We start from the raw sequence: 19163 nt of genomic DNA, 5'->3' as shown, positions 1-19163 counted from the left end.
AGGGCCACATGCAGCTATTAAAGTATTTTGAAAACTTTTGGTTTTATCCTTTATTCCTGGAGCTGTCTGGGCCTGCACGGAACCCTCCCCTGCTATTTCTGCGAGCGAGTACGACTCGGTATGAGCTCAGAGGCGATATATTCGCTCTTTAGCGATCATTGCTGTGTCCCTTGGCGAGAGAGCTGTGGGGACGATCCCACCCCGGACACCTCGAATCTGCCGGAGCAGCGCCCGAGCGGCCGCAGCCGGAGCCTGCGCCTGCGCCCTGCGGCCGGGCCCGCCTGCGCTGGGGCCGGCCGGGGAGAGCGGCCCGGGGCCCGCGGGGCCGCGGCGGCTGCGGGAATCAGCGCCAACAGCGGGCACGGGCCGCCCCCGGAGCCCCGGGATGCGGCTTCGCTGCTGCGGCAGCCCCCCCGCCCGCGGGCTCGGCAGGGCCGGGGCAGCAGCGGCCTGAGGCCGCGGATGGGCGGAGCGGGAGGAGCCGGAGCCGCCGCGATGGCTCAGGAGAAGATGGAGCTGGACCTGGAGCTGCCGCCGGGGAGCGCCGCGGCCCCGGGCGACGGCGGCGGCCTGAGGCGGTCGAACAGCGCCCCGCTCATCCACGGGCTCAGGTGAGGGGCCCGGGGGGCTCCCGGCCCGGGCCGGCCCTGCGGGGACTCCGGGGATGCTCCGCCGAGCCACGGGAAAAAGTGGGTTCCTGAGCGCTGTCCCAGGCGGGGAGGGGTTTAGGGAACACAACAACGTGTGCAGGGGTGCGAGGAAGCTCGGGAAGAAGGGCTTTGGTTTTACTGAAGCGCTTTGTTTTCACCAAGGTCTGCTGTGTGTTGCAGAGAAACACCGCTCGCAACGCCAGAGTTGTGGCTGTTCTTAGACATCGAATAACAATCGCGATGGTTTCTGTAATGGGTCAAGTCTGAACAAAATAAATCACTGCTCTGTGTATGATTACTACAGTAAATGCTTTCCGAACAATGTGGCAAATTTGGTCGGGAAGGTCATTGCACGGGACCTTGACATAAGTTTTACATTTAGTGTAAATCAGTGTGTCAGGTGGCCAGGAATTTTCCTGGGTGATACTAATTTCTGTAGTATGCGTTACTGGGAGTAATACAATGTGTTGTGGTGACAGTTGTGCTTGGATGTTGCCACAAGCCTGTGGCAGGTCTGTTTGCAGGAGAGTTGGGTGTTTGCCAGTCCGGCTCTCTTCAGCTGACAGGACAGAAAGTGGCAGTGGCATGCAAGGGGCAGGTGAAAGCTTTCAGACAGGTAGGGTTTCTTGTACAGTTTTGTTTGGGGTATGTTTATAACCCAAAGGGCTGCTTCTTGTCTCCTCTGGGCTGCTGGGAATTTAGGAGATGCCCCATCTGCTACATGGTGTGGCTTCCATCCAGCTGTAAGGTGGTCCATGTGCTGCTGTTAGTGGTGTGTCTGCATTTTGGGAGAGCATATTGACAATAAGTTTCATCAACTGTAGTATATGACATGATAAGTACTTCCTGGTGGATTGATTTTTTCCTCTTTCTATTTCTAAGGAACTGGATATCAAGTGATGAACAAATCTCATATACCTCTTTTACCAAAATGGTTAACAGTGTCTGACAGTTCAGATGAAATACTACTTCTTGCCTATTCCATCGTGATTTAATGTTAAGTGAATGTAGTTGTAATTCTTTTACATAATCATAATGAAACAGCTCTCATTTTACGTGTTGATGCAGTATGGAAGGGTTGTGTATAGCAGCTCCCTCCTGGGAGGTTTCTGAGCAGGTAAACTAATTGTGTAACTGAGACAAGACATTTTTATAATCTCAGCCTTTTGTAAACTGGAAACTGTAAGACCTTGACTCTTGAAAAAAAATCCAACGGAATTATTTAGTTCAGGGTCTGGGCAGATAGAAGGGTAAGCTGAGCTATTGCCTTGACACTGTGCATACACTGTGGGTTAGGTGTTCATACAAATAAAACTGAAATGCCATTGAACTAATCTGAGTTGGTTGCAGTGGTTTGCCTGTTAGTTTGGAATTTTCCACCAGAATACTGTTTTTGCAAGATTGCAGCTCTTGGCAAGAAACTTCAGTTTTTCCCAGAATGGCTTTGTTGGGTAAACTGAAACAAAAGCTCTTGGTCTTACACAGCTTGCTTTTTTGCCTCTGCCTCCTGTTTTGACTTCTTCATTTTTCAGTAAGGAACTTGGAAAATGAGTTTCTGTAGATCCAGAGAACAGTTATAAGTGGAATATTTTAGATCACAGAAGTTACCTTTTGCAGAACTTTTAACTCTTGTTTTTGTGCCAAATAAAATTGATTTTAATGGGAACTAGTTTTCTGTGAAAAGTAAGTCTGAGATCTGATCAGTTCTGGTGCTTTTGCAAGGGAGATTAAAGATAGGATTATTTATAGGTCTTTTTTTTTCTCCCTCTCTGCTAGTTATCACTGAGTTTTGGACTCAGGCTATGGTAATGTGGGACAGGATTGTTCCAACCTGTTTTCTTGACTCAGACCACGGAGTTCAGGATGTGCTGTTTGTCTTGTGTTTGCATGCCAACCAGTACACTTACACTGAAAAGAACTGTAGCTGTTGGCCTCAACCAAAACTCATCACTAAACATCATGTCATGCATCTCTTCAATTTCTCCTCTTCCACCTCTGTCACATGGCAGCTGTTTGATCTCTAGTGGGTGTGAGCTGAGTGAAACTTCTTGGAAAATTGTAAATGATGTCTGGTCTTATGTACTTGACATTTCGGAGAAGGAGAATCTATGCATTTTTCTTGGCATAAAGTACAGTGCTTATGCCAATTGCTGTTGGCTTTTATTTCACAGTATAAACTTTATTTGTTTTTTATTTACAGCCACATAAAAGCTGTCTAAAACTTAGATGTTTAACTGGTGTGTTTTTAAACTAGAGGATTCTGACAATGGTGTGTCATGAAAGTGCAGAATTATCAATCCTTACAGCAAAGTAGTGCTGCTGGTCATGTTAGTTTTAAAGAAATTGTATTTGTGAGGGGCTTTTGTTCATCCCAAATTGGCGGCTGAAACAAAAAGATACAATGTGAATTCTTGTGATTTGAATCTAATTACAGTCTTACGTTCAGATTTGTTCACCTGTGCAGTTCCTCACTGATTTTTGGGCATGGGGATTGTAGGATTGTGGCTCTGAATTTTTTTTTCTAGCTAAACTAAACAACTTCTAGTTTATTTCTGCAGTCGCATTCATTAAGTTCTGATCATTGGCTGTTGAAACACTAGTGATGACATGACCAGTAAAACTTGCTTTAGGAATCAATAGAACTAAAATTGCCTTGAGAAAGAAGTTCATTTTATGTCAAATAAATAATCCTATACCATTTCAATGGACACACTGCTGTGGGGCCTTAAAAAACTGGGTTTACTGTAAGTTTAATTTAACCTTTCCTGGAAAAATGTTCAGAAGATATTAAATGTTTGTAGTAATAAGATTTATCAAGATGCTGTATTTTAAAATTCTGTTTTATCTATGGGATCAAAGCTGGTTTCAGTTATTGCTTACAAGCCATTTATACATTTGTTCTGCTGAATGACATTTGAAGCAATACACAAGCAGCAGCCATTCCAAACATAATAAATCCCCACAGTCTAAACAATTCTTCAATTATTCTGAAGACACAAAATGATTAATTGAAATCATTAATTGAAGTAGTTGGGAATTGGAGGATGAACGAGTTGATTTGCACTCTCTGCCAACAAGCTAAAAGAGTTCTTACCTACCTGTCTCTGGAGTGCTTTGTCTCGACAGGAGAGCTGTCATAGCATTTGAAACTAAGCTGATATGGAGAGGTGCTTTTTGCTAGGAAGGAAATGGCTTTTGCATTTGACAAGTGTTTCTTTTCACAGCGATAACTCCCAGGTGTTCCAGGCCAGCATCCTGCGCACCCGCAGGAACAGCACCACAGTCATGAATCGGCACAGCCTGGTAAGAAAACTCCTACACTAACCCCAACAGGTGTCAAGGAGAAGTGTGCAAACAGGAATAAACAAAATTAGATTGCAGTCTGTGAAACTAGTAGCACATTGCTTTCAGAAACAAGCCTCTAGACTGTGACGTTAATATGCTGTAGCTATAATGAAATGTTACTTATAGATCATTTGGCTTGGAGAATGCTTGTATTTCATTGTGATCATAATTTTACTTGTGAAATAGATGTTCCAAGGTAGAGTAAGAAAGATAGCTTGCTAAGAAAACTAATTATATAACTACTGTTAACAGTAATCAATGTCTTAAATGATTTCTGATCCGTAAGAAAAAAAATTCAGACAAATACTCCAGCAAAGGTTGTGTCTATAACAGAACCAGAATAATTATATATAAGAAAGATTGGTAGAAAAGCCTTTCTCCTGCCGGGGTGGGAAAACTGAAAGAAAGTGTTATAGTCAAGATTTCTTAATCAAGTCTCTTGCTTCATATTTGTAGGGTGGCAACTTAGTGTAAATCTGTTTGTGCTTGTGGTCAGGAAAGAAGAGAAAAAAACAGAGGCAAAAGCTCCATTTATTGTGTTTACTCCTGAAGATCCTCAATTGTTGGGCTAAGAAGATGCTGATTCAGGGTGCCTTGTCCAGAACTTGCTGGGAAGCAGGAGCTAATTCACTGATGGGCTGCTTTTCTTCCTGCCCCTCATAAATGTCACAGTCCCCTGGACTTAACCAGTGTTTCCATCTTCATGGGATGAAGTTCCTAACCCTTCCCCTCACACTAATGTTATTAAAAGAGTGTTGTTATTCTTCACTCCCAGCTGACCAGGTGCTGACAAAATATATGGAATTTTACTTGCACTAAAAATCAAGTTCCCCACTGACTGCTAGATCAGTGCCTTGTCTGCTTTGAAATGCTCCTTTTCAGTTATGATCTGGGTTATGCTCTGTTGAATATGGCAGGGAGGATGGAATTGGAAAGGATCATAGAGACTCTCGTCCTTCTGTGGTCTTAAACCAGGGTCATCCACAGATAAACAATTTTGTGATAGAATTAAACTCTCAGCATCAAGGACCCTAAGCAACCTTCCATGGTATTCTTCCTAAAGCAAAGAAGTATATTTAGCTTTATGATATTAGAGATATTCTAAGGAGCTAATAATATATAATAATAATAATAATAGATCACATCTATTTTTGTAAATTAAATTTCATGTAATAAGGTGATAAAATATATTTCAAAATTAATTTCTTTGTATTTAAGAAAACTAATCCAAGTTTTACTGCAGTGTAAACTGTAAGAGGGTTAAAAGATTCAGTAAGCAACTAAAACTTCTTTATTACAAGTATTACAAGTACAGCTAAAATTTTATGTTTTGTTAAACTTTGTGGACACAAAGTTGATTCATGTTTGTCTAATCTGTGTGGTATTCCCTGTCAGGGGAACAACGGGGGTTTCTAAAATCTCTGGTAATTGGAGGTCATACACCATCAACTCCATCTTCAGTGCTGTCCCAGTTGCTCAGCTGAATTCCACAATCTGTTTTTGGAGTAGCTTCTCCAAGTCTCAGACTTCAGCTGGTTTATAATGATGACTGCAAGGGCAGTGGTCAGTTTGGGCTGAGGCTTGATCTGCAGTTTTCTTACACTACATGTAATTGCCAAGGAAGGGTTAACCAGGCACAGTATCTGCAGTTTATTTTCTTCCAGAAGATAGCAGTGAGTAAATGTTTTGGTGTTTTTTTGCTTTGTTTTGCATGGCTGGGGTTTTTGTTTTGTTGCTTAAGCAGAGCAGTTGAGTCTGTGGTTAGATGTTTAGGTGCTATTTCAGCAGAAGTTGATATTAAATTTTCTCTATTTTTTTTATTTTGTTTTTTTTCTTTTTTTAGGCCAGGTAGTTTCCCTGCTGGGTTTAGGGTGGCCCCACAAGTGGCTGTGCTGGCAGGAGAGGCAGAGGGCACTGCAGGGCAGGGCAGAGGCTCTGGAGCAGTCCCTGCTCACCTGGGCAGCCGGGCACTGCTGAAACTTTACCTGCACTGGAACACAGGATCTGACACACTGGAGTAGGGGGGAAGGTGTTCCTCTTCCCTGTCATGGTCTAATAGTTTGTAAAGGTTTTATTAGGCTTTTTGCTCTCTTAAAACATTGAGGATTTGAATAGCATAATTTTAATAAATGGGTTCAGTTTAGCAAGTATCATTTGAAAGTGACAGAGGTTCCTTTTCACAAGAATTAAATCAAAGGATGCAAACAGCAAAAGTGAGTTTAACACACTGAAAAAGCAAGGACGATGACTTGTTGGAAACAAGATGTAGGATCCTCAGAGCTGTGTTCATGCATCAGACCCTGCAGAGGAACACTTAATTGTCTTTTATATTTGTATTTTTTTTTTTCTTTTTACATTTTTATTTTATATATGTGTTTGTACATATTCTATCAATGTTAAACCTTAAAGTATGTGGATCACAGTCATAAAATTAGAATATAATGAGTGGAACAAATGCATTTTTACTGTGGAATGACAGAGTGAATAGGCAAGAATGCACTATTGTCCAAATCCTTTTCTCTGTGTGAGAATCAAGGTCAACTCAAGGTCTGCATTGGCTGGTGCAGCTTGGAAGAATTTTTATTAGGTGCCCAAGATTTTTGGGAACCCGTGATAATAGTATAGCTGACCTAAACTGGACTTTAAAAGTAACAAATCAAGATATTATGGCTGTTAGACTTACTTTAATATTACGTATTATGATGACTAAATTCTGGCACAAACGTTAGTCATCCTCTGTGTGAGCCTGATAGGCTGAATTCTTTTGTGAGAAGCAGGGTGTGATGTCTTCATGTTTGTTTTTTTAGAAGGAGGGTTCTGGATGTATGAAGCATTAATAGTCTGTGTTAACTAACCCTGTCAGGCAGCGAAATCCTTGTATTTTTTGTGGCACTGATTAGAAGATGGTGTAGTAACAGTTAACTGAATGTTTGTTACTTCTCCAGCTTCAGCATGATGAAGAGCTCTAGTAATGTTTTGTGAAGCAGATGAAACCTTATAATGAATGAAGTATAAAAACACCTATAATAATGCAAGCCTTACTTGCTAAACACATCCATTCTGAAAGGACACCTTATTTTTTGGAAGGATTGTTATCTTACAGAGAAGTTAAACCTCTATTCAAGGCTTTGGTTTAGAATTTTTGTTGCCTGAATGGCTGTGACATAAATCAACTGAGGGTTGACAATGTGAAGGATGGGAAATATATGAAGGAAAATTATATTTTGAGAAAATAATCACTTTCAATTACTCGGTTTTGGGTGTGTAGTTTTAGATCATAGCATTCCAGTGAGATCTTGATGCAAAACTGTCAACATTAACAGAAGACCATTTTTAGTCATGTCTTCTCTGATTTCACCCAAATTGGTGAAGCTCTTGAGAAACCATAAAGAAAGTGTTTAACTCTTTGTTAGCCTTCTAATAGCTGATTTTTTTCACCTGTCAAAGTACTCATTTATAGGCAGACAGCTATCCAGGAACCTTTTTGTACAATGCTTTGTTTTGGCTTTGTATTTTTAAAGGAACTATTGAGGAGCTTTCTGGATCACTTAAATGAAAACAAATATTCTGAATCACATAAAGGAAAATATTTATGCCAACATATATAGTAGAGATGACAGTGTGCTAGTGAAAAGCAGCTCCATTCTGTGGGGAAAGCTGTCAGTTCTAGTTGCCTGGAAATGGAATGGAAGCCAGGCTGATACCAATTAGCATCAGAGCTTACAAAGCAGTATAATGTGAAAATACATCTTAACATATTCTTGCAGGTAAGTAATGTAGGTTATATATACACTGAGAATGTAATAAATGATATAGGGTGTTCTTAAAATTGGGGTTTTTCTCAGTTTGGGGCAACACTACTTTACTAATATTTCTGTGGCACCTTTCCCTCCCTTCTGCTGTACTTTCAGTTGTATTTGACTTTGTTTTGCAGTTTGTGCCATCATCTCCTATCCGTATTCCTAGCAGCCGTCTTCATCAAATCAAACAAGTAAGCACTGATTCTTCTAAATGAGTTTTTATAGGTGGCTGGGTTTTTTTGCAGTTGGTGTTTAATGTCCTTCAACTGGCTGTAGATTTTATTTTCAAACTGCCTGCCCAGTTCCACGTTTCACGAAGCAAAATGCATCTTAAAGCAAGGAGAAGATTTGAGCAGAGAGAGGATTCTTAAAATGGACATTTTAGAAAGGAAACCTTTAATGTAAACCCTTAGGGTAAAGTTTCACCAAGTTTTTGGCAGCAGTGCCAGCATAAATATTCAGGGCCAATAACAAAGTGTTCCTTAACTTGTGTTGGCACAGGACTTTTGTGCAGCCAGAAAATGAGCAGGATAAGGAAGCACTCTGGCTGAAAAATAGTCTGTACTCTTCTGGCTGGGCTATTTTTCATCTGTATAATTTTCTTATCCAGATCCCTGTACTTGTGCTGTCACAGCACGAACAGAGGGGGAAGGGCAGCAGAGCAAACACTCGGGAAGGGGGGTGGTGTGGGGAATATCTGAGCAGTCTCAAATAGCTCTGCTCCCAGCCAGCACACTGCAGACTGAAGACTCCAGCTTTAAAATCAACAGGCTCAAATTCTTGTGTCTCCTTCATTTTATATCTCCACTTTTTGACAGTAGAATGGTTATAAAATTGGCTTGAAGATGCTTCTTTTTTTTCTTTTTTTTTTTTTAGCTGGCTAGTTTTCAATGGATAGGCTTGATTTTTACAGGGTCAAAAGTTAAGAAAACAATTTAATGCTTCAGATAGCATTTTTAGGTTATGGTGCCTGAATGGTGGAAGGCACTTCTGCTTCCTACCTCAGCTATTTAAGGTAGTTGCAGAGTAATCCTGAAGAAAATAACTGCTTGCTTTCATTATGTAAATAATTTACTGGCTTAAATAGACTCTGAAGCACTCAGATCAGTTGTACAGCCCTTTTTATCAATCTAAAAAAGCTTAGGATTAATATGCAAATATCATAGAATCATAAATTAGTTTGTGTTGAAAGGCACCTTTAAAGGTCATCTGGTCCAACCTCCCTGCAGTGAGCAGGGAGATATAATGGGAAATATGCTGAGAGCAAAGGAATCTCAATGAATGTTATGGCTCTGTTCTATTACCTGAAGTAAAATTTGATAATTCAATCTCCTGGAAAATGCTTCTGCATTCTTGTTTGTGTCATCCATTTATTAAAGCAAACAGTGTAATTTCCTAATTTGTGTTTGTGCATTAGATTCACTAGTTGGAATTAATTCCATGTCCTATATCCTCACTGAGAACCTGTGTGATTCACTTCTGATCCCTTTGAAATCTGAGCAAATTATCACACAGGTGAAGGACTCTTGGGAAGGTTAGACTCTTCCTACTTATGATGAGGATTGTGAAGATGTTTAGTTGAACTTTTGCTCTTGAATTAGGGAACCTATTCATTCACTGAACAAACTGGGTAGTATTCAGTTGATTTTAAGGAATGGTGTCTGCCTAAGAGGAGATTGAGTCATATTTGTACTTGGTGTTAATGTTTAGTCTAATTTTATATATTTGATCCTTCTTAATATTATTTTATGGAGTTTTTTTTTTAAAAAAACTCACTGACTCCTAAATTCATTGTGTGCAATGCAGTGTATTGCAAATGAGATGCTGACAAGTGTCTAGTTAGTCACTAATCCATACAGTAAGGTAAGAATCCAGCCATGTTTTTGAGCTGTACTAGTGTCCCCTATGTAAAATGGTATTACTCAAGACTGGATAAAGACACTCTGGCATATGCAAAATTTCTGGTTCATACTATTATTATTCAGTTTTGTAGCTATCTCTTGGTTTGTAGTGAAAATAAAGCTGCTTGGGAAACAACCAGCTCACATAAACACTTCTTACATGATGGTCTCTCCTGCTACATCTTTCTCATCCTCTCCTCCTCACTCCTTTCCATGGATGAGAACTTGAGTTTATTTGTTGCTTAACTGATTTGAATTAAATTTTCCACATGCCAAAGTGAAGTGAAAACACAGCTTTTCTGATTTGCTGAACAAAGTGGGGTGGTTTTGACCTTACTTCTTCATGTGCTAATCTTTTAGGAAGAAGGAATGAATTTGCTGAACAGGGAAACCGTTCGTGAAAGGTGAGCACTAAGGCAAAGCACAACAGTCACTGTAGCTGTCTGTGGGCCCAGGACAACACATTTGTTTTCTTCTTTATAGAGAAGTGCAAGTAGCAATGCAGATGAGCCACTCATGGGAGGAGAGCTTGAGCCTGGTAATGCATTTATGCTTTAATTTGTGTTTCTATCATCAGTATCAGGACACTAGAGACTCTCTCATGTCAACATTTCCTTTGATACTTTGACCTACAGTTAAGTTGTTAGTATAGCACTGCTTTTGATCAGCAATTTTTCACACTAACAAGGCACAGAATTATCAATTGTTCAAGGTACATGTGGGTTCCTTGGGCTGCTGTGTCAAAAGGAAATTGTATGGATGTCTGCCTATTCAAATTTTCTTCCATGTTCTGATACTCTCCATGTAATGTTTAAGGCTTTTTTGTTTTGTTTTGTTTTGTTTTGTTTTTTGTTAAGCATAAGCTTATAAATGGCTGCCTAAAAATTGTTGATATGATGGAGGATAACTTTGGGATTTCACACCAATCAATCCTTTTCTTGTTAAGGCACCTGCCTGTAAGATTAATTTTGTGTACTGTTTACAGAGTGACAATGATTTTGAAAAATCACTATCACCAAAGCAAGTAGACTTTGTTCCGGTTTCTCCAGCTCCTTCACCTACACGAGGAATAGGGAAGGTGAGAAAAATGTGGTAATAACAGTTTTATCTTAAGTAGAGCTAAATAAATTCAACCAAATTAATAGCAAAAGATTAGGCCACCTGCTCCTTTCTACCTTAGCTGCAAACAAGAAACTAGAGAGTAAATAAAACCCGTAAAACCCCAAAGCAGAAAATACCAGCTGCTCATCTTGTGGGTGTGAATTTCTGTGGAGTGTTCAGCTGTTATGCTGTGGTCAATAAAAACCAAATAAGTCTGTTTAACCAGAGTACAGTGAAACAAATCTGCAGGAAAATGGAATCTGTCCAATTTTAAATTACTTTTTTCTTAGTAGCAAAAAGTGATGTCTCAGTATACCCAGTTACTCTTTGCTGAATTTGATACTGAATTTGTTTTCTCTGCAGTTGAGCATCAATTGTTACCACATAGGAGTGATACAGTATTTATAATAACACAAACTCTTTTCCTCTCAGCAATGTTTCTCACCATCTTTGCAAAGTCTGGTGAGCAGCAGTGGGTTGCCTCCAAGTCCCAGCCCAAGTCCAACAAGAAGATTTTCAAGGCAAGTCAGCAGATTACATCAATGATAGAAAATTGTCATAGCTTGTTCATAGTAGGCATTTGAAATACCAGAATTTGTTGTATCCATAATTGATTTCTGAGTACAAACACAACTTCATATATTCATGTAGACTTTAGATTTTACAGTGTTGTAAAACATTTGTCAAAATTCTCATGTCACAATGTTGGGAAATGGGCTGCATTGTGGCATCTGTCTTCCCAGTGTAGTCTCTCTATTGCTCTCATTCACATCTTTATTTCGGAGGGAAAGAAAGCACAAACAGATTTAGGGTTTGTTACTCCTTTGAGTGATGTGGGCATACAATTGAATTTTCCTGGTCCCTCACAGTTCAGCCTGTCAACTGAGATGTAGTCAGTGCCTGGATGAGAGCTTTTAGATTGCCCCAGTTGTGAAATAATGTAATTAAACATTTCCTGCTCAGTTCTGTGCTTCCTGGCCTATCTTCAGAGGGAAAAAAACAAAAAGGGACTTGTTTTGGATAAGCTGTTTTAATGCTTATTTTCTTAGTGTTGTCCGTCCAGTAGTTTGTTTTCTGAATATCTTTTGATTCTTTTTTCAACCTTTCTCTTTTAATGGTGATCTCAGTACAGCATTTGTCTTCTTTTAGCAGGAGAAGCCAGAGCCCAATTAACTGCATACGACCAAGTGTTCTTGGATCAATCAAAAGAAAAGGTACAGTATTTAGGTTTGGTAAATACAATAGGCCAACTTGTTAGTTATATAACAATTCATATAGCTTTCTTCATAATTCTGTCCAGTTAGCTGATACTTCAGAAAAGTAACTAGAAATAGAACATATTACTTGCAATGAAACAGACAAATCATTATGTTAGATTTTACTATTCCATAAAGCTTTTAATTCCATAAAGCTAATAATCATTTTGTTCTAATTCTTCCCCATTGCTGTCACCATATAGATGTGATAAAAAATCTGAAATAACCTGCTTAACAAAACAATAAATGCAACTACTGGTATATTTAACTCAAACAGAAAACTTTGAAAGCCCTGGTTAACTGAAGCACACAGGTACTGTACATTTAAAATAACTCTTCAAAACCCAAAGCTGATGCAGAGGCCTGGTAGGCACCTTACAGCTTTATTAGGAAATGTTTCTCTGTCTTTCTGCATTTTTCTTCAAGTTTAACTTCTGGAAATTGTATTGCACCTATTTTTATATCTTCAAGCTTCACCTTTGTTACAGAACACCTCTGGCTCTGAGAATGTTTTAGAACATTTTCATCTGAGTTCTGTCATAGCCTATTTAAGCATGTACCTGTCCTCTGCTCTTCTAGAGTGTTTGGAAATCAAAGTCAATAGAAAAGTTTTGTGATAATCCTGGAGCTTGTTCCTTTTTCTTATTTTCAGCTTCTTTGCTCTGGTGGAGCTGGTCAGTGAACTGATAGCTGGATAAAGTGAAACAAAGGATTATTCTTCACTACTGAAGAATAAGTATCTTATATCTAAGCCTTAGTTAATTATTCACTAAACTGTTCTGAAGCTTGGACAAAATGTTTCTAGGAAATAGACAGTCTTTAAAATTTCAGCACCTAAGTTCTCTATGTATGAAATACTGTGTGAATCTCCATTCTGTTTGCTTTGCAGAAATACGTTGAAAGTAGATTTTAGTTTAAATGAGTCCTAATTTTTATCACTCGGTATCTCTTCCCAAAGGTGTGACAGAGATGGAAGATCACCCAAAAAGATTATTCCAAGGATCCACCAACATGCTAACCCCCGAGGCTGCACATCAGGCGGACCTTGGGGCATGGTAAATGTTGTGCTGTTTATTGTCCCTTTCAGCAGAAGCATAACAAATAGGGGTTTTTTTCTAGCAGTGATAGTGCTTGAAGCTTTTTGTGCTTGTTTTTGTCTTTTTTAATAGACATATCTCATAATGTAACAGCTGCATAACAGCACTGAAATTATTGCAGTAAACAGGCAGCAATGTTCCCTACAATTCTGCAGTTTCTAGGCCTGACTGATAACATGGGGTGTTGAGCATGTTTAGGAAAAGACACCTCATGGATGATAGCTTTTAGAGTCTGATTCGAATTGCAATCAAATGTGAATGCTGACGCTTTTTGGGTGAATTGGGGTTTTCTTCTTTTCCTTTGTTCTTAGTCACAGAGGAACATGAGATCCCTGGAGGGTCAGAGGAGCTGGGAGGAGATAAAAAGTACTTTGTTAAAAATGGTAGTGATTGGTAATAGCAAGGGATTTTGATCTAGTGTTTTAGTCAAAAGGTTCATCATACATAGGGTGTGCCCACACAACTGTCAGCAGGTATCAAGGGTTGTTCACATATTCCTGTCTTTTTGCCTCTCAGCTGATGTACAAGTCATGCAGAGGCTTTGATTAGCAATAGCAAAATAGATGTTTGAAAGGTACTTTAAAAATGTATCTTTTTTTGCACATCCTGTTTACAATGCAGATAGCAGTGTGGGTCCAGTTGCTGCCTCTTGGTATAAGAGATGGTAATTTTAAAAAAATCACTTTGCTGCTATCACTGATGATAGATCAGCTGTAGTTATGAATTTGTGTCCTGTGAAATACACAGTACAATGCAGGATGGACAATACATCATTGGCTCTCATGGCAAAAATGCTTCTGGCTGTTGTGCTGGCCCAGGGCTTTGAGGATGGAGTAAATCTGGCAGTGGATTGTTTGTTCTGGAACTTCTGATCTGTGCCCCGTTTTTGGGTGAGCAAAGGAGGAAATGGGCAGTGTCCTGTGTGAGACTGGAAATGACTGCACATGTAGCTGCAGGTGTATTTCAGATCACTCTGCTCCTGCAGAGATGCACATGTGTGTTTAGAATGGCTTTGTGATGATTTGGGCTGGTTTTGGGCACTTTCCAGAGCCAGTGTCTCATTTCTCACACCCTGGTGTCGCTCTGTTTTCAGTCTGTCCTCACACGCCCTGGATGACAACAGGAGCAGTGCAGGCTCCTCCTGTGACTCCCCAGCTGAAGTTGGCACCAGCACAGACTCTCCAGTGTCACTCTCTGACTCCAGGTCCCCGTTTTTGCCAGTCGATCTCATGGCCAAGTTACCGATGAACTGAGAAGCAGGAATCTGCTGCTGGACACCGGGAAACAGGCGGGACATCGCCCGGACTCTCTGTTGTGTGTAACCCATTCTGTTCCTCATAGGAACTTCCAGCAATGTCATTACTTCTAGAAAACTTCCAGAACAGTTCCTTGAGGAGGAATTCACCTTTCTAGTGATTTGTATGACATTTACTACAATACAGAAGCATTTGGGCTGCAGACACGTTGGGTGCTCACATCAATCAGCAGGCTGCTGGTTTGCAGGGGGTGTGATCTCCTTGGCATGAGTTACAAACACTGTACGTGTGTCCTGCTTGTGGAAGACTTGCCTTGCCAGCAGTCTGTATCCTCCCTGCCTGTGGAGGAGCAGATAACTCACATTTGTCCTTAGCCTAAAACCAATGAAGCAGCTTTCTAATTGTTTCTATTCCCAGAGTGTTAGATATTTATATTTTTTTTCTTCTTCATATGAAAGGGAGAATATTGCAGGGAGGAAATTGATTATTATTAATCTTATTGTGTTCTATTATGACTGGCTCTTAATCAATTCTGTATTCCAGTGGATGTCAGAAAAGAACAAACTGGTGAATTGTCAAATTTATATGTTGCATTTTATTCATGATCATGACTGCTGTTGTGACTAAATCTAAATTAGGTGTGGAACGTTCTTCTGGGGTTTTGTATCTGGCATTTGTTTCTTTTTCTTCCCCATTTAGATGATGTATAGGAGTGGTAGATGTTCTGTTAAAGGTCTTTTAATAAGGAAAAATAGTGACAGTATTTGGAACAATACATTAAATCCTGAGATTTTAGTATTTAGTACTTCAAAAATGCATTATTTTAAGTCAGTATTTGTCCTCATATATGACAGATACAGTGAGGAATCTTGAATGCCTTTTTACAGCCTGAGGCCATCAAACATATTTAATCTGTGTTTAATTTCCTGATATTGCTTCCTCAAACAATGACATCAAGTCATTTCTGCTGTTGAAAACTTTGGATGCTGATTGGAAGCCTGGAATCTGGTAATCTGAGATGCTTGAAAAGTCAGTGTATCCTGATCTCAGTTCTGAAATTCCCCAACAAGGAGGAAGAATTTGCAGACCCCCCTATGGACAGCTGTCTGGGATTTTGAGGTGACACCCTCTTTGGGGTTGTGCAGCTGAAGTCCCCCAGCTGAGTCCTCTTTATACATGTCTGTGCCTCTGTGCTATGTGGTTTCAAACCTTCTCTCCAGAGAGGTTAAGAATGAAGCAAAATGTTTTATTTTTAAACGCTAAATCTTTGTAGTGTGTCATAAAGTGAGAAAAGTATGGAAACTTCCTCAAGCAGGAGAAGAACCTGCCCTGAACTCTGCTGTGAAAGATTCACATGGATGAAGCTTTGACTGACAGCAGCCATCAAAATGAGAAAGGGATGACTTGAAGTGCAAAGACCTGGCGACCTGAGGGCCAGTGACCCATTTCTGTGTGTCCTTATTGTAGAGAGAAAATAGAATGTATTTAATAGTCTGACTCTGTTCTAGTTAAGATACGACATGGTTTACTTCTGGTATCATTCCTCTTAAATTATTGTAATAATCACCCTGCTGGTTGCAGTCCCTCCCTGAGTCCAGCTGCCCTTTGTCCCCGAGCAGACGCTCACGGGAGTGCTGGGCTCTGTTTGCTCTCTCTGCTGAGGCAAAGTTTGGCTTTGCAGTTTCAGGTTTGTGCCAAAGAGTTGCTGTGCGTTCACTCTTCTGTGGTGAGAGCAAGACTCTTTTTTTTTAAAAATCTTGCTTATTTCTTGAGAATGAACCTCCTGGTGTCTCTTCCAGTCTTTGTTAGAAGACACATCAGTATAGGGGGGTTTAATAGCTGAGTGTGGGTCAACTTGTCTCTTTTCTGTTGAATATTTATGCTATTTTTCAAATAAGTGCCAATAAATGGAAAAATAAATGTGTTTTGCTGTTTCTGCACTTTTTTAGATAACCATATTCTTGTTTCCTTCTGGGATTAAATACTTTCTTTTAAAATCAGAATATCTATTGTAATTTATTTCCACCCATTCTAATTAACTGGCATGTAGGTATTAAAATCTACAGCAGACTTACCTTGTCTTCTTCATGTAACGCTGTCTTGCAGGTCTGTGACTAATCTAGGAATAAACCCAAACATTTTTGAATGCAAGTTACAGGTGTCCCTAGTTTATACCTAGAGGAAGTTGTAGTGAAATAGTTTGGAAGACAGAAACTTCTGCTGGCTGGTGAGAAGTACTGAGGGTCTTAACTCTAGGGAAGAAGTGGGGAATTATGGAATGGATTGGGTTGGAAGGGACCTTAAAAATCATCTCGTTCCACCTCCTGCCATGGGCAAGGACACCTTCCACCAGAACAAGTTGCTCCAAGCTCTGTCCAACCCAGCCTTGAACACTTCCAGCATTGAGGAGTCCACAACCTCTCTGGGTCAATTAATGCTGTTGGAGGAGAGTGAAATAGTTATTTATCTGTATCAGTTCTTTTCCCTGCTTTTGCAAAACAGAAATTACAAAATGTTTACATTTTAAAAAACAGAATTGAAATTGTGGGAAGGCAGCTCAGTGTTTTATCTCCACATCACCAAGAAGCTGCACTGGAGTCCAGTGACATACATAGGATTTTGTTTCCACTGAAACAAAAAAATTTGGAGCCAATTATACTCTAGAGTATGAATCTGGATGCAGGGAATCAGGATGTTATACAATGCACATAATCAACTCTCTGTACTTGTCTAGGAACTCATGCTTTTAATATTGCCTCTGCTGCTCTCTGGGATTCTGCCATGAATGGCACCTTCCAAAAAATCACACTTGGGTTTGGCACTTCCTTGATCTAATTGAAAATTATCCTGCAGGATTTATTGGCAGTTAAATCAGATCTTGGGCCACTGTGCCTTCTTTGACAAGTGATGGGTGTTCTTCTTCCTTCCACCTTCTCCAGAGTGGCACAGTTGCTGAGGGAACGTCGGTAACTGTGCCAGTGCTCAGGGGGCTGTATTTTTGGAATGAACCCTTCAGTGGTTGCTGCATTTAGCAGAAGGATAGATACTTCCCTCTGGAAGAGGGGTACAAATGCCAGGAAAAATGAGCCTCTGCCTCAGCTAGATTGACTTGCAGGATGTTCTGTGTGTTGCCAGTGAGGCAGGTGACCTGAATGCTGAGCAACTCTCCAAGGTTCTCCTGAGATCAGTGCAAGAAATTAATCCTAAATTCTTACTTCTCGCCTTTTTTCAGAAATCTTGAACGTAAATAATCACCAACCCATAGAAACAAAACAAGTCTCCAAAGTCTGGTGAGACTGAAATATTTCCATTTATAGATGTGCCGTGGTTCCAGTATCAATGCTGTCTGTGAGTCCAGCCCTGCTATTGTGAAATGCTTTGCTGGTGAAGTGACTGGAGGGACCTCTGGCACTCCATGAGCTTGAGAACAGCTTGTGCCTCCCTTAGCAGTCGTCATTTCAGAAATGTTCACTTTATGCTGTTGTATGCTTGCATATGCTGGAGTCATAACTCATTTACTTAAAATAGAGAGCTTCAGGAGTCATAATTAAACTGTGTGAGCTCTTCCTATCCTGTTTTAATCAACCTTTCTCATCATCAACAGGCAGATGGAGTTTAAGTTGATCCCTCTTCTCCTAGAAGCAACAAGTTAAAATATTTGTAAATGCAAGTGAATGTTTACAGCTACAGTACAGTAATTAAAACCTTACTGACACAGAGCAAGAATCCTTTTCAATAACTGGGTGTAAAAATTGTCACCTCAGGTTCATTTTCTAGAGGTGATAATTTTACCTGTACCAGTGGAGCCTTCCCATTTCTGTGTCTCTGGTGGGAGCATCCTTATTTGATAAACCTGAGAGCAGTTGCCAGCCAGCCCAGGCCTTGCTCAGGAGATTCTTTTCCTCTGGCATGGAGCACTCAAGGCAGACACCCTGCATCCCAAAAACCCAGACCCCACACACACACAGACTGCTTCCACCACTGGGGCTTTGTGGTAGAAGCATGAGAGAGGAGGAGAAAAAAATAAGCCACTGAAGGAGAATAACCTTGTTTGACTTTCAGTAGCTGGCTTGGGAGCAGAAATTTCAGAAGGGGGGAGGAGTTGGGTGCATTCAAACCAAAACCAAACAGCCTCCACACACTTTCGTGCTGGCTCCCCTGTGTCTCTCAAGGAACTGGTGAGACATCCCCAGTGCCACAAAGATTCCTCAGACAAATCTGGCATTTATCAAATCTAAACTTCTTCTGTTAGTTTGGTTTCTTATTCTTTTATTTGCTTTGTAAGAGCCTTAGAAAATGCTTGCTATTTTAAGACTTCCTTCCATAACAAATAATTGTATGTAAATGTTTAGAGTTTTGCTGGATGTTGACCCAGGTAGGAAGAGCTGCTCAAGAGGATGCCGGTTTTGCTGCAGGGACTAATCTTTGGAAATGCGTATTTTCTGGTTAATTTTTGTCCTTGTGTGCAGGGAAATCAAACCCATGATGTGCATAGCACACATCAGGGTTTGTGGCACAGAAATTGGGTACTGTGTTGTCTTGTAAGCCAGTTTAAATACAGCTGGCACTGAAGTCACTGCAAGAAGCTTCCTGCTAAAAATACATCAACATCCTTTCATTTTAAGTGCATTCACTTCAGCAGTCGGTTTGGATTGTGGAGATTCCTGGCAGATTCCTGAGGGAAAGGCACTAATGGGTTTGGTGAGGTTGATGGAATGTGGGTTTCCAGAGCCCTACTGCAGTTTTGTCTCTTGATG

At 40.3% G+C, this 19163-nt stretch overlaps 1 protein-coding gene across 2 annotated transcripts; it reads left to right on the top strand.

Moving 5' to 3' along the window:
• Positions 1 to 302: 302 nt before the first annotated feature.
• On the top strand, positions 303 to 16331 carry LOC107203990 (protein FAM122A). Of its 2 annotated transcripts, none has more exons than XM_015626726.3 (10): positions 303 to 611; positions 3875 to 3953; positions 7930 to 7986; positions 10057 to 10100; positions 10180 to 10234; positions 10682 to 10774; positions 11230 to 11318; positions 11950 to 12011; positions 13012 to 13108; positions 14244 to 16331. In XM_015626726.3, exons 1-10 carry the CDS (start codon positions 463 to 465, stop codon positions 14401 to 14403), a joined length of 885 nt encoding a protein of 294 aa, XP_015482212.1. In that variant the 5' UTR covers positions 303 to 462; the 3' UTR covers positions 14404 to 16331. The 2 variants fall into 2 exon arrangements, with proteins under 2 accessions (XP_015482212.1, XP_015482211.1); XM_015626725.3 differs by having other exon boundaries at positions 304 to 611; positions 11947 to 12011.
• The last annotated feature ends 2832 nt before the right edge of the window (positions 16332 to 19163 follow it).

This window comes from Parus major, chromosome 4A (assembly GCF_001522545.3).
Source record: "Parus major isolate Abel chromosome 4A, Parus_major1.1, whole genome shotgun sequence".
Classification (NCBI taxonomy): Eukaryota; Metazoa; Chordata; class Aves; order Passeriformes; family Paridae; genus Parus; species Parus major.
The sequence above is the reverse complement of the archived record's forward strand: the minus strand, read 5'-3'. Positions and strand labels throughout refer to the sequence as shown.